Below are 13,951 nucleotides of genomic sequence, written 5' to 3' on the forward strand. Positions count from 1 at the left end.
TCTTGTCGTTGACTGACTCCTTGGTGAAGTTAGTTTCACTTTGCCAATGAGTTCAAATAATAGACGAGTGCAAATGCGTGAAGGCTATGGTAAGTTTTAGTAAAGCATGGTTTAAGAATGACTATTCCATACGGTCTCGCAAGCAGCCTCCTTCAAATGCGCCGTTGAATGCCAAAATACCGATGCATTTATTTGACATATCGCGCGTTGCGCCGTTAAAGGGAATGAAAGATGTCATTCTCATTGGTTTAAAATGATGTTACGCCCCAAACACACCCATATGACTGATTAAAAGACCTAGGAACACCTTGTTACGCCATGCGCTCCACTTTTGAGGACGAAAACCCTCCCAATGTGAACTGGACATCCTACTAAATTTGAATAGACTTTTGACGAGTGACGATGCACTTTAGAATGTCATGATAGGGCCCGTAATTTTGTTGGAAGTTAATCTAAAGTGGGTTGGAAAGACACTACGCTTCCTAAGACAAGACTGTAGGCTACAGTAGTTTACCGCAGAGAACCTAAGGGTAGGATGATTTCTGCATGTAATTCCCATTTCCTCTTGAAGCCGAAATAAATCTGTTGTTTATCGGACATGCTTGTTTTTTACTGCAGGTAGGCTACGTTAATCCTATCAATAGCAGAACGTAGGTAAAATAATGTTACCGTTAGCATAGTTGAGTGATGGAGGCCAATTTGATTATTGATGTATTTGTAGAAAACCATAAATGCGTTTATAGGCTACCAAGCAAATCGATAACAGCACTAATTGTATCTTTCGACTGTCATCTCATTTGCTTATGACCATAACCTAGGCTACTAACAGGAGCTAAGTGAGTTAGCCACAACACGTTCGCTACGTGATGTTTTTTTAATGGAAAATATATAGGCTACCTGAAAGATAACCTGTCTATGATGCATCCTAAACACCTAGTCCATGAGCCACAGGGGGTCGTCACTACCACTTGGGGGGGCAAATTCTCACTATATTTTTCTGAAAGCTACATATCTCTGGAGTATAAAATGGTATGATAGCAAGTTGGATCTTGTAGCTTTGTGGCTGTACAGGCCTTCAAAGTTGACCTCTGATTTGAAAAAAAAAGGAAATTCCGCCTATTGCAGGGGTCTCAAACTCAAATGAGCTGGGGGCCAATTCTGCCAACGTCATCTGATTGGAGGGCCGGCTATTTCTGAAAATGCAATGTTCTTTTTTTCAAATACCACACAAAACTGCAAACAGAAAGTGCAAGTGTTTTTATTTAGTTTTAGACACCTGTGCTAGCAACCAGCTTATAAATAAAAATATTTTAACATTTTTAAACCTGGCAAACTATAAGAAAGCAACACCATTGGATTTATATATCAACATTTCAAAAGGCCATGGCTTGAAAGTGGTCAGAGATAAAGTCCTACTGTAAATGTAAAAATCTTTGAGTAAAACAAAAGTTTATGAAGGGGGTAAATTTACCCATCTAATTTGCCACTGGATGGCAAGCACCTCAAATTATGCACCTTTCAGTATACTGGATGAACATATTTGAGCAGGTTTACTTTCCTTTTTTCATATTACCCACATAACAAATTAACAGGAAAACATCTAAGATGTATACCAACACCTAAGATGTATGGTTTCTAAACCACAAGGCCTACAATAAAGTATTCTGGTCAAATCAGTTCCTATCGCGGGTAATCTGAGTACCCAGAAGTTCGCATCATATTGCGGGTGACTGTAGTTTAGAGCCCTATTTCTACTAGCCCTGCTGTCTGTAGCCTACCACGTCTATTACGGACACTATCATCACGATTACCACTGCAACCTCCAAGCTATGTTGGGCAGAGGGTCGAAATAAGCATGGTATGCTTAGTGGACACCGTCGTATAGGCTACATGCAGACGCACCTCCATTCAATAGACGATGGATCATAATCTCCAAAAGGATATTCTTCTTCAGATTTAGAATAGGTGAATAACATAGCTTACCTAAGACTTCATCACACGTAAAAGTTTTTCAACATTTGGTGTAGGCCTATTTCTGCTTAATTTCTGCTTCAATTTATGCAACACTATGGCCTGCATCGCTTCCGCGTCATTACAAATGCACGTCTTTGTGTTTCTCGCGTGTAGCCTACAAGTATTTCCTGAAAACTTTGCGCAGCGATTTTGGGTTTGAATGAAGCTCTGGATGTCTAGCACATAGTGGAGCAGAGTACAAATGAGATTTGTCACTGTACTTGGAACTATCGTCTATTTTAATCAGTATCGTTGTTTGTCGCAATTAAAAATAGTCTCAAGGGCCGGATTACATTATTATTTTGACATACGTCGCGGGCCGGAATTGGGCCGGACGCGGGCCGGATTTGGCCCGCGGGCCGGGTGTTTGAGACCCCTGGCCTATTGGCTTTTTTTGTTAAAACACTCATAAGAGCCTAGAAAATAATCCAAATCTTATTATTACTGATGCATATGTGGTGTTTGATCATTTTGGTTGATTAAATTCAAGATTTATGTGCAAAAAAAAGCTAATTTGAGTTTTCAGAGCAACATGTTATGGCAATACCTGAATGCAGACCTTATTGATCATTACTATTCTACCCTCCTTACTTTCAATTGCGAGTTGAAATTAATGTTAAATGATGACATACATAGGTCTGCAGTACAAATGTTCTTTAAATTGTAGCTGAAACGAGTACAAAGGATCTTTAATCTATTAATTGAATTCATCGTCAGAACAGGAGCACATCTCTATTGCCCTTGACAATAGCAACACCTATGTAAGAATGCTGTTCATTGACTTCAGCTCAGCGTTCAACACCATCATCCCCTCCAAACTGATCACCAAACTCAGTGAACTGGGCATCAATACCTCCCTCTGTAACTGGATTCTGGACTAGGCTACTTGTATTGCATTCATTGTGTCTACACTTGAGATACATAAGTTTGGTTTTTCTTTTATCACATATACATATATTGGTAGATGTTTTTTCTTTACCTTGACATGTTTCGACGTATACTTCCATCTTCATCAGAAGGTCACACGGTGGAGTAGTGTGACGCGTTTTTATCAGCTGATGTTGTTACGGAGGTTTGATCCACCTGTCAGTTTTTTGACAGGTGGACCACACCTCCTGCTGTCAGTCAGCCGCCCCCCAGGACGGCACTCCAGGTATGGGAGAGCATATATCATCCCTCATCTCTGTTCATCGTCTTCGGGCTCCGCTTTCTTATTTCAATCGCCTCCTTTATCCAGCGGTGGTATCGGTTGTTCTCCTGCTTAATGACTCTGGCATGCAGGAGGTGTGGTCCACCTGTCAAAAAACTGACAGGTGGATCACACCTCCGTAACAACATCAGCTAATAAAAATGCGTCACACTACTCCACCGTGTGACCTTCTGATGAAGACGGAAGTATACGTCGAAACATGTCAAGATAAAGAAAAAACATCTACCAATAAATGTGTATGTGATAAAAGAAAAAACAAACTTATGGATTCTGGACTTCCTAACCAACAGACCTCAGTCTGTTAGGTTAGATAATCGCACCTTCTCAGCCATCGAACACCAGTGTACCACAGGGATGTGTGCTGAGCCCTGTCCTCTACTCCCTCTTCACCTACGACTGAACACCTGTACATGGCTCTAACACCATTGTCAAGTTTAAAGATGACACTACGGTGATTGGTCTCATCAGCAACAACGATGAGATGGCCTACAGGGAGGAGGTCCAGCACCTAACATCGTGGTGCACTGATAACAACCTGGCTCTCAACACCAAGAAGACCAAAGAGCTCATTGTGGACAGGAAGTCTAAAGCTAGCACACACACACCCATTCTCATCAACAGGACTGAGGTGGAGCATGTCACCAGCTTCAAGTTTCTGGGTGTCCACATCTCTGAGGACCTCTCTTGGACCCTCAACACCTCTACCCTGATCAAAAAGGCTCACCAGTGTCTCTTCTTTCTGAGGTCCATCTGTCTCCTCAGATCCTGGTGAACGTCTACCGCTGCAACATCGAGAGAATCCTCACCAACTGTATCATAGTTTGGTAAGGCAACTGCTCTGCCCATGACCGGAAAGCACTGCAGAGGGTGGTGAAAACTGCCCAACACATCACCGGTTCCTCACTCCCCTCCATCGAGGCCATCCAGGGCAAGCGATGCTTGCGTAAGGCACACATCATCAAAGACTGTTATCACCCCAACCACAGACTGTTCACTCCACTCCCCTCCGGGAGGCGTTACAGGTCTCTCCACATCCGAACCAGCAGGTTCAGAGGAAGCTTCTTTCCTGCGGCTGTCACCCTACTGAACTCTAGCTCTGCATCCCGGTGACATCCAACCAACAAAGCCCCCATCACCCCCTGCCCCGCCTGATGCCTCCTTGCCTGTGCCTGTTGAGGTGTCCACGACCATGGCAACCTTGACAGGGACAACAAGGAGGCAGACATCAGACTAGCCCCCCCCCCACAACTGCACTACCCTATCCCACCCATCTATCCCATCCATCTATTTATTTACAAATGTACATACTGTAATTACACTTATACTGTACATAGCCATATTCCACTGCTTTTCATCCTGCACATACACTTAATACTATTGTAATGTTTTTTTACATTACAACTTTTTTTTTTGCACTTCTGGTTAGACGCAAACTGCATTTCGTTGTCTCTGTACTTGTTCTCTGCACAATGACAGTAAAGCTAAATCTAATCTAATTTAATCTAAAAAATTATCTGCCTCTGCTTTGCCTCTTTACGGATCATGCTATGAATAGCAGCAGCAATGTCTGCATAAGTTGAGACATTGTTATTGACCTTCTGGACCAGAGACATTCCATCAATGATTGTTGCTGTATTATATTCATCTGGAAGATTATCTGATAGTGATGCAAGTTTCTGCAAATGCTTTGCAAGTGCTGCTTTAGAGGTTTTCCTTGGGGTCCCCTCAGGTGTCACCAAGGTCCAAGAGGGTGACAAAAGACTTCTCTCATGTCCAGTCTTGATGAACATGATGGTCTTGCTCTTGCCATGTGCCTGTGTTTTCTTTTTTGACTCGTAAATGTCTAATTTTTGCTTTGTCAATGTATCATGGAATTTGTGCTTAGGTGTATCTGACTCCAGCCTCTATGTCATGATCTTTGCCTGTAGTATGAGCCTGAATCAGATCATCCCTAACCTCTTGTGTTGCTTTGCCTGCTGTAGATATGCAAATGAACTCATGTTCCTCTGAAAATGGATTGATCCAATTTCAGTTTCTGTCTCATCTCATCAGAACTGTGTAGAATTTTTAAAACAGTTGTAAATGTATGTACTTGTAGATATTGGAAAATAGTTATTATTTCTTTTCAATGGAAATTATTTTAACATCAGATGAAAGACAATTTTAAGTATGATGATAATAATAATAATAATAATAATAATAATAATAATAATAATTGTACATAATGATAACAATGTGTAAAGTATGAATATTTTCACCAACCAGTTCATCTACATCTCATTCCCACATTCTTACTAGTCAAAAGTACAACTGAAATGTATAATGTAGATAATTTTAGCACCTGTGATGCAATTACCATAATTTCCCAACTATTAGCTGCAGCTTATACATTGATTTTGCAAAATTTCTTCAGCTATAATACACGGGGGCAGTTAATATGGTATATGGTTTTGTTTCTTTCAACTTGCATAAAACACTGTCCTGTGGCTTATACACAATACGGCTAATACACAGGAAATTACTGTATGTATTTAATGTGCCCTGGGCATTATAAAATTATAATATTTATGTTAAGCTGGGTACATGTGGTGATGTGAACCATTTTCATATGGTATTCCTTGAATGTAAAGGTAATATGTGATTGGTAATCAAGATGTTTTGATCTCTTGGAATATCTCTTATTAAATACTAATTTACTGAATTGATTAATGAGGTAGTGGGCATTTCAATTAGTGCTGCAACACGTTGTGTATCTGAAAACGTAGATTTGCTCATTATTACACATAAATCTTGAATTTTATCATCCAAAATTAAGGGCAAAATCACATAATGATTCAAAATATGTATGCCAACATCAAACACCACATATGCATCAGTAATAATGAGGTTTGGATTATTTTCTGGGCTCTTATGAGTGGTTTAACAAAAAAAAGCCAATAGGCGGAATTTCCTTTTTTCAAATCAGAGGTCAACTTTGAAGGCCTGTACAGCCACAAAGCTACAAGATCCAACTTGCTATCATACCATTTTATACTCCAGAGATATGTAGCTTTCAGAAAAATACAGTGAGAATTTGCCCCCCCAAGTGGTAGTGACACGCCCCTTTTTGGGCCTGTGGCTCATGGACTAACCGGGCTGGGACATTTCTGCTCAAGGTCTCAAAAAGCATCTGAGTCAACGTTCATTCCCAAACACCCATAGGCTACTTCAATCCTCTATTTTCAAAGGTGATTCAAGTAAGGAAGAGCATGGCTCAAAGTAAAGTAACTGAAACGACATAAATTCTTCAAAGTGAATCATTTGTGTCAACTCGCCGCAATGTAGATTTATTAACGCACCCGTGATGATCTACATCTCCATTTAAACCAGATGTTTTAGAGCGCACGTTGAGATGTATTCAGGGCAGGGCTGTACACATATTTGTTGCACGTGCTACAAAAATCATTCTTTGCGATGGATGATTTAGTACCAACGTTACACCGGTCAGATACAGTTTTGCCTATGGCTATTCCGTGAGACTGAGGCGCTTTTTGTTTGTTCGAAGTGCGTGTTTAGGGTGTGAGAGGGGAGTCGATGTGCTTTGATTCCAGCTTGGTAGTTGTAGTCTATGCGATTAAAAAACACGTGTGTGTGAAGTATCCAAACAATGATAACGCTTTCATGGCTGCTTTAGCCACAGACCTTGAGCTACTGTACAGTGGGTTGGGTTCCATTTAGAAGTGTCCACTTCATTCGCCCTTTCCGTGATCTACGTGAAATGTATTACTGATATGCAAAACTATTAACTTTTTGCCAAGAGGTGGCAGCTTGATACTGTAAGGTGTAAGCCATTGGTTCCAAAGGAGATTTTATTTGGGTCGCCAGCATAGCCTAGTGACAAGTGTTGTGTAATAGGCCTAGCATAGGGCCTACCTTATATAGCTTATAGTTTGTTAACAGTCACGGTTTTGTCATAACTCCCTCTATGCATTTTTGCATTTAGAATAGCTCTGAAACCGGGGGGCGAACACGTCGCAGGGGGGCGCCAGTGCGTGGATATCTCAATCGGAAAATTAAACAATATTTCTATCGGGCGCCTACATGGACTAGGCTGGGTGAAAATCAAAAGATTGCGTCAAAAGATTGAGCTTAACCATGGACCTCATAGTTGCAAAATGCAAGGGAACATGAATCAGCATATTATTTGCACAAACAATAACGGACAGTAGCTCTTCAACTTTGCCCGTTAAAATGTGTGAACAGTCTCGCAACGCATTTCATGAAGGCCCTTTTGGACATGTCAGTTATTTGCACCACTGGGTAAAACGGCATTTTGTTTTAGACTACTGGTATTTAATTTGTGCATTGACAATAAAGCTGAATATCATTTGAACTAGATGACTAAACTTATGCATATGTAGAAGAAGAAACATTCACAAAAATCCATGACATGACCTCTCTTCTTGATAGCTGTTGAAAACTGCATGGAACTGACAGGGATTGTTTTGTTTAATAATAAATAAATAAATACATTATGCTGCTACCTTCTGCTTTTCCCAAATACAATGTAGCCTACAGGTGTACCTTTCATCAGTCCAGTTGCAATGGATGGACTGTGATGAACTGCCCTACTTGTGATTGTTTAGAGGTTTTAAAGGTCATATTTTGTACCGCTATGCGGTACATCTAGTTCTAATTATGTTTCCCATTGTAATCGTGCAATTTGTAATGCTTTGCATGGACGTGCGCTGGTGTGCGTTCATGAATGATAGAAGGATGGTGCGTGCACCTGCCAATATGACTGGTGACATGCGCTCTTAAAATAGCATATGAACAACTCGCCATTGACTTCTGACCAGGTTTAGGTGGTGTATGATAGCGATTTTTAGACAACGCGCTAGGCCCCTCCCTAGGTTGTTAATTGCCACACCCCTGGGCGCAATGCTTAAAAAATAAACGTGCAAAATACCGAATTCAACTTTGTGCGGGTGAATAACGAGTATTGCGCCATGCGCTGGTGACCCAAAATACAGCCCAAAGCCTTGCAGTAACAATGAATTTATCAACATTCTTCTCACCACTGATAATGTGATTTGGACTTGAGACTGCATTTGCTAGTGTTCTGTTTTCTTTCATTTTGGACACCTCATACATTGAGTGACAGAACACCCTAACTTGTCATACTATTTTTGGGTGGTTGACATGACATGGCCTTTTTTTGGTCCGACACCTCATACATTGAGTGACAGAACACCCTAACTTGTCATACTATATTTGGGTGGTTGACATGACATGGCCTTTTTTTGGTATTGTGAATTTAATATTGTGAAGCCACCCTTAACTAAAACACTTTGTCCCAGAAATGGATATCATATGGTGTGACGCCATATTACTTTTTTTAAACAGGCAATTGTTTGGAGACTTTTGGGGAGTAGGGGTCCTCCTTCTTTCAGGAGGAAGAGCAACACCTCAGAAGGACACTGAAAGCTACAAGGTGAGTTTTCTCTCTTCATGTTTTCAAAAAAATCAAGTATATCCAGCACTCCTGCTTCAGTTCCCTTTTGCACTGTCTTCTGGTGTGACGCATTTTACGCAAAAATGCCCAAATAAAATTACTTTTCAGTCAATATTACCTTTAAAACTATATTGTCATATTGCAGCTAGCATGTTTTTAGGATGTTAGCATAAAAGCACATTGCTTAATGTCATGCTAAGTACATGAAACCTCATATGGTGTGACCCCATATCATTTAGTGTAACCGGGTTTTCTCGTCACACCATATGATTTATTTGTCACACTGTATGATAGAAACTGCATTTTCCTGCATAAATAATGTTTTTTCATACATATGTTTAACTCATAATATATATATATACATATATAAGCGTAATATATATTTTGACATATTTAACATGATTTAACATTTATTATTTAAGATGTGCAACTATTGCATGTATTGCGAATCACACACACATAAAACACAGAAATCACCCCCACACACACTCACTCACTCACTCTACAACCTTGGATACAAAAGATACATATTTGACATTCTAAATATCAATAGTAGTCTGAGAAAATAAATTCTGGTGTTAAAGAAAACAGTAATATTAATGTTGTCTTTAGCACTATAAGTAATTGCAACAATTTAATCTGATTATAATGCAGGAAAACTTTTTTAATTATCTGAATAAATTGTTGAATTTGTCTTTTAACAGATATAAAGAGAATAAACTCAAAGGGGAACTACAAACATTCAGATTGAAGCCCACCATTGAGAAGAGAAAAACTCAGGGAACCCAAGAGCTATACAATATTTGGTGGCATTCTGTTTTGCATAGTTGTGATTTCTAAAAGTGAACCTTTACATGATATACCTGTCTTAAACTGTCTTTTGTTGCTTGTGAAATACATATAATACACATTTTTGTATTAACAGATTGTTTTGTCGTGTTATTCATCATATGGCGTGACACCATATCATTTGGTGTGACATCAAGAAATTATGAAAATAAAAAGGCTTTTGGGGTCTATATCACAAATCTCAATGGAACAGATAGAAAATAGGGTCAGCAAAAGTCACAAGCATTTTCTTTCTTTTATATCAAGGTATGTCAAAATGAATATGACGTTTATTGAAAGATTGAGGACATATGCCTTACTCTGTGTATTGATGAAGAAATATACTGTAAAATGTAATACATTTGCACAAGGAAATGCTAGATCTTGATGAAGTAATGATAGAAGATTATAATACATTGCTCACATTAAAAACAAAATACCCCATTATAATTTTACAAACAATAACTTTCATGTCACACCATATGACAATTTTAGTCACTACCACAACTAATTAGTGAATAAATATGAATTTCAACACAAAATCTAAAAGACCATACATATTTTTGGGAATGGAAGGGTCAGTACAACAGGACTAAGTGATTTCCATGCCTAATATCTGAATTGTTTTTCAAAAACTTTTTTTTGGCCTAAAACGTCAACCACCCATTTACATATTTGGTATTGTTGGATTCAGTACAACCACACCTTTCCCATAAGCCATCATATGTGTTTCTATGATAATCCCTGGTAAAGCAGCTACAAAGTAAATGAAAACATTCTGCATATATATTCATTTTTTGCATGTCCGCTTATTTTAGGTGTATGTTTACATGTTTCTATTCATTCCATACATCAAGATATTCACATCCAGTCTTTTCTAGTAGGTAAAGCAACTTCCTGACTATAAACATGCCAAGTTTCAAAGCTCTCAGAGCTTGTGTGATTGATCTGCACTAGTTTATATGCCTTAACTCCCATACGGACAGGCTATATTTTAGTCCTTTTTTGGTTTTGGGGTGTATAACAATATCTGTTAATTTAACAATCTTAGCAGTAAAATATTTTAGCTAAGAAACCATTTCATATATGGGAGACCTTAGAGATAAGGAAAAACATTGTTCCGTTTAGTTCTACCTCCGGTAGGGGTATCTCAAAAATGTGCATGGGGCCATTGTCACTAGCCTATATCTTCTTAGTTCTTATAGTGCCCGTGGTGCGCTTTACTTTGGAAAGCGCTGTATATCTAAAGTGATCTGTGTCAAATCAATAGAGCAGTACTACCATCTACTGGGCAGACCGTACACACAGTTCATTTGGATTCAGTTAGAACAAGTTCCAATTAGTATACTTCATTAAAACATGCTATGGCATGCTATGTAGCCTATGGTTTAGCCTGTCTGCACTCGATCTACAGGTCAAAGGGGTAGGCCTATTGAGGATAACTGGATCTTGAATTTAGATAGATAGATAGATAGATAGATACTTTATTGATCCCCAGGGGAAATTCAAGAATTTGCAAACACATTATATTCCTCACCACTTTCACATAGGCAACATTTTAGTTGGACAAATGCGTGAAAAAAACCAAAACAAAAATAGGTTGGGGGCATTGGATATTGACACTGCATAATTATTCATAATTATTAACGATACCCTGTGTCTCTTGGCACTGTGGCACTGGGCCTACAGACCAGAAAAATACAATTTCATCCTATTACATCAGTAGGCTACCAGGGCTCTTGTTATGGGCATGCACCAAATTGTTTCCCGTAGGCTACCAAATGTGTCAATATTCTATGTAGTAGCCGCATAGAATCGGCCGCGCAACCATCTTGGGTCCATTGGATTTCCCAAGCTGCGTAGGCTGGTGAGGAAGAAACCTATTTAACCTGAATGATCATTTGTTTTCGGTTGTCTATCTTACTTCACTGCACAGCCCTTGTATGCTCGCATAATAGCGTCTAGTCCACCGGACTTGATGAACCAAACAAAACATTATATCAGTAGGGGAAAGGATAAAATCACGATGGTCCGAATCAGTACAAGCTACTGTACACCGTCCGGGAACGGTGTAACATTTCATCCAGTCACGAGGACACAGGGGAGGTGACGTCATGACTTACCAGGGGAACAATCGGAGGGAGAGAGCGCCACTGAGCAGGCTGCAGGCAGGCCACCTCAATGGACTCACTGATGGCTAATGCGTTTAGCTAGCATAGTCCAGCCTCACGGACCTGCCTGTTTCGTCCAGCGCTGTTCATAATTTCCCGTTTCCCTATGCATGTAAACATTTGAGCTGAATTAAATGTCGCGTAGACTAGTCAGTAAGGGCTGAAAACTCTCATCTGCACCAAATCGCACAACTCTTTGTCGCTGAACTTTTGTTAAGTGGGTAAGTGTACAGAATCTGGAAAACACTTTTCCCAGCATGATTGTTAGGCTACCACTTTTGTATGACTAGTGGGAAAGCTTCCGGTAGCTGTAACAAAGTTCAGTTCATTGTGCTCAGGATACGTGAAGGAATGTGAGCCTGTTACATTTGTTCCTTCAGTTGTTCTCTTGTGTTATTATAGATGCTTTGTATTACTTGGTTGGTTACTGAATCGCTGGTCCTGACCCGAACTATGAGTAGGCTATAGATTATATACAGTTATTCGCTCGCATCACCGCATCACTCTAACGTTAATTCATTTGAAAACTTTGGGGGCTCCCATTGCATTTATTCACAGTGGACTGTGCACCTTTTGAATATGTTTCTCATGCTTTATTGATTCAAGAAATGATATGTGCACCGCGGGCGACCATATTACTTCCCACCACATTGTAAAGAACTCTCTGCAGCGCTTTCACACCAAGACCAAGAATATTAAATGAGTTTGTAAACTGGCTACTTGGCCCCAGGCTCGCTTGCCACAAATGACGAATAGTCCCAGGGTGCCTGTTTAAATGAAATGCTGCTGATGCCAGTTCTAAACCGCCCCGGTAAAGTTGCAGTGCCTTCTTCTAGTTCTGTATTCAGTAACTATCTGGGGGTGAACAATCTTCACTTGTAACAAGACAGTGAATGGTGTAGAGATTTCCCAAGGGACACAATGTTGATTATATGATATTTTTTGCCATAGACCGTCTGGACTGCCTCAAACTGAATGGACTAACATGAAGAGCCTGAAAGCAAAGTTCAGGAAAACTGATGTGAGTAACCGTTCTCTTTCCTATATAGTTTATGAGCTTATGATCTGACCCTTGCTTTAAGTCTCAGTGGCAGTCACCTCACAGAGACACACAGTGTTCAGCAAGGAGTCACAGTGAATTTAAATTCGCCATGATTCAGTGTGATTCATAAGTCAGGAAAAATCCTCCACCCAGCTCATAGACTACATCCTGTGAGTCATTTCTGCTGTACATCCAGTGAACCTGATCTTCAAATGGATAGATCTGGTAGCAAGTCATTTAAACAAAACAAAAAACCTCCCTGTCCTTGTATTCAAGATGAAAGTGAACGGGAAACCCTGCTGTTGGTTTCCTGTGAGACGGAGTGTCTTCCCATTTGTTCTTAGTAGCTGTCACCAGCAAGAAAATTCCAGGGGTAGTGGCTGGATTCCTTGGAGTTTGACTCATCAGACTATGACCATAATGGAACACCAGAAATCTTGAGGAGGAGAATGTGGTTTTTATATGATGAGACACTAACAATCTTAATTGTGTGTTAGGAATGTTCTTAAAAGGTATCTGTTATAGCCTATAGACATCCTACTCAAACCTTAATTCGAGTGACCAGTGTACAAAATATGAAAGCACTTCCTGTCATCCACTTCCTGTCATCCCTTGATTTTCAATTGGTAAATGTTAGGGAGTGTGTTACTCTTGGAAGTTGCTGAATGTTTCAAGCATAGATATGAATGTTCTACGTACATGGTTTGAAGTGTTCCCCAAACTAATACGCCACCACTGTTGTTGCCAATAATTCTTTTTCCATCTGAAAGATGGTGGTCGGGGCATTATTATCACTGAAAATTGTAACAGAAAATGGTAATCAGTGTTTTTTTAGGCAGTATAGTCCGTTTGCTGTTTTTCGGCCATAATGTAATAGTGGGCTTATTTCAGAGTAACGGTTGCTTGGAAACCATTTTAGTCAGTACAGTAGATTCAAAGTACTTCCACCCACGCAGCTCTGAGTCTGGTCTCTGGCTTTTGCCGTGAATAGTTACAGAAGGATAATACATTTGGCTGATTACAGAATAACTAACAGAGCATTGAAATTGTTATAACTCCGTTAGATATACTGTAAATATCAGATGTCTAAGGACCTTGTACATGCTTAACACCCTCTTGTGTTAACTGTACAACAACTGTGTTGGTGTACTGAATTCCATGCCCCTGGTCTGATAGTTTAGTTTTTCGCCAAT

General features: G+C 39.8%; 1 protein-coding gene across 3 annotated transcripts in view; it reads left to right on the forward strand.

Annotated features, from left to right (window-relative positions):
* Positions 1-11,672: 11,672 nt before the first annotated feature.
* Positions 11,673-13,951, forward strand: part of rai14 (retinoic acid induced 14) — a 53,958-nt gene continuing 51,679 nt past the window's right edge. For 2 of the 3 annotated variants that reach the window (XM_076283530.1, XM_076283531.1), the window contains exons 1-2: positions 11,673-11,937; positions 12,668-12,737. In XM_076283530.1, coding sequence (XP_076139645.1) covers positions 12,702-12,737 — 36 coding nt within the window. In that variant the 5' untranslated portion in view covers positions 11,673-11,937; positions 12,668-12,701. The remainder of the gene's footprint in view (positions 11,938-12,667; positions 12,738-13,951) is intronic. The other variant, XM_076283529.1, reaches the window with a different exon arrangement.

The sequence above is a fragment of the Alosa pseudoharengus genome, unplaced genomic scaffold (genome assembly GCF_046254945.1).
Source record: "Alosa pseudoharengus isolate Yale_2024_CS ecotype anadromous, Long Island Sound unplaced genomic scaffold, YU_APseudo_1.1 YU_APseudo_1.1_scf_14, whole genome shotgun sequence".
Classification (NCBI taxonomy): domain Eukaryota; kingdom Metazoa; phylum Chordata; class Actinopteri; order Clupeiformes; family Clupeidae; genus Alosa; species Alosa pseudoharengus.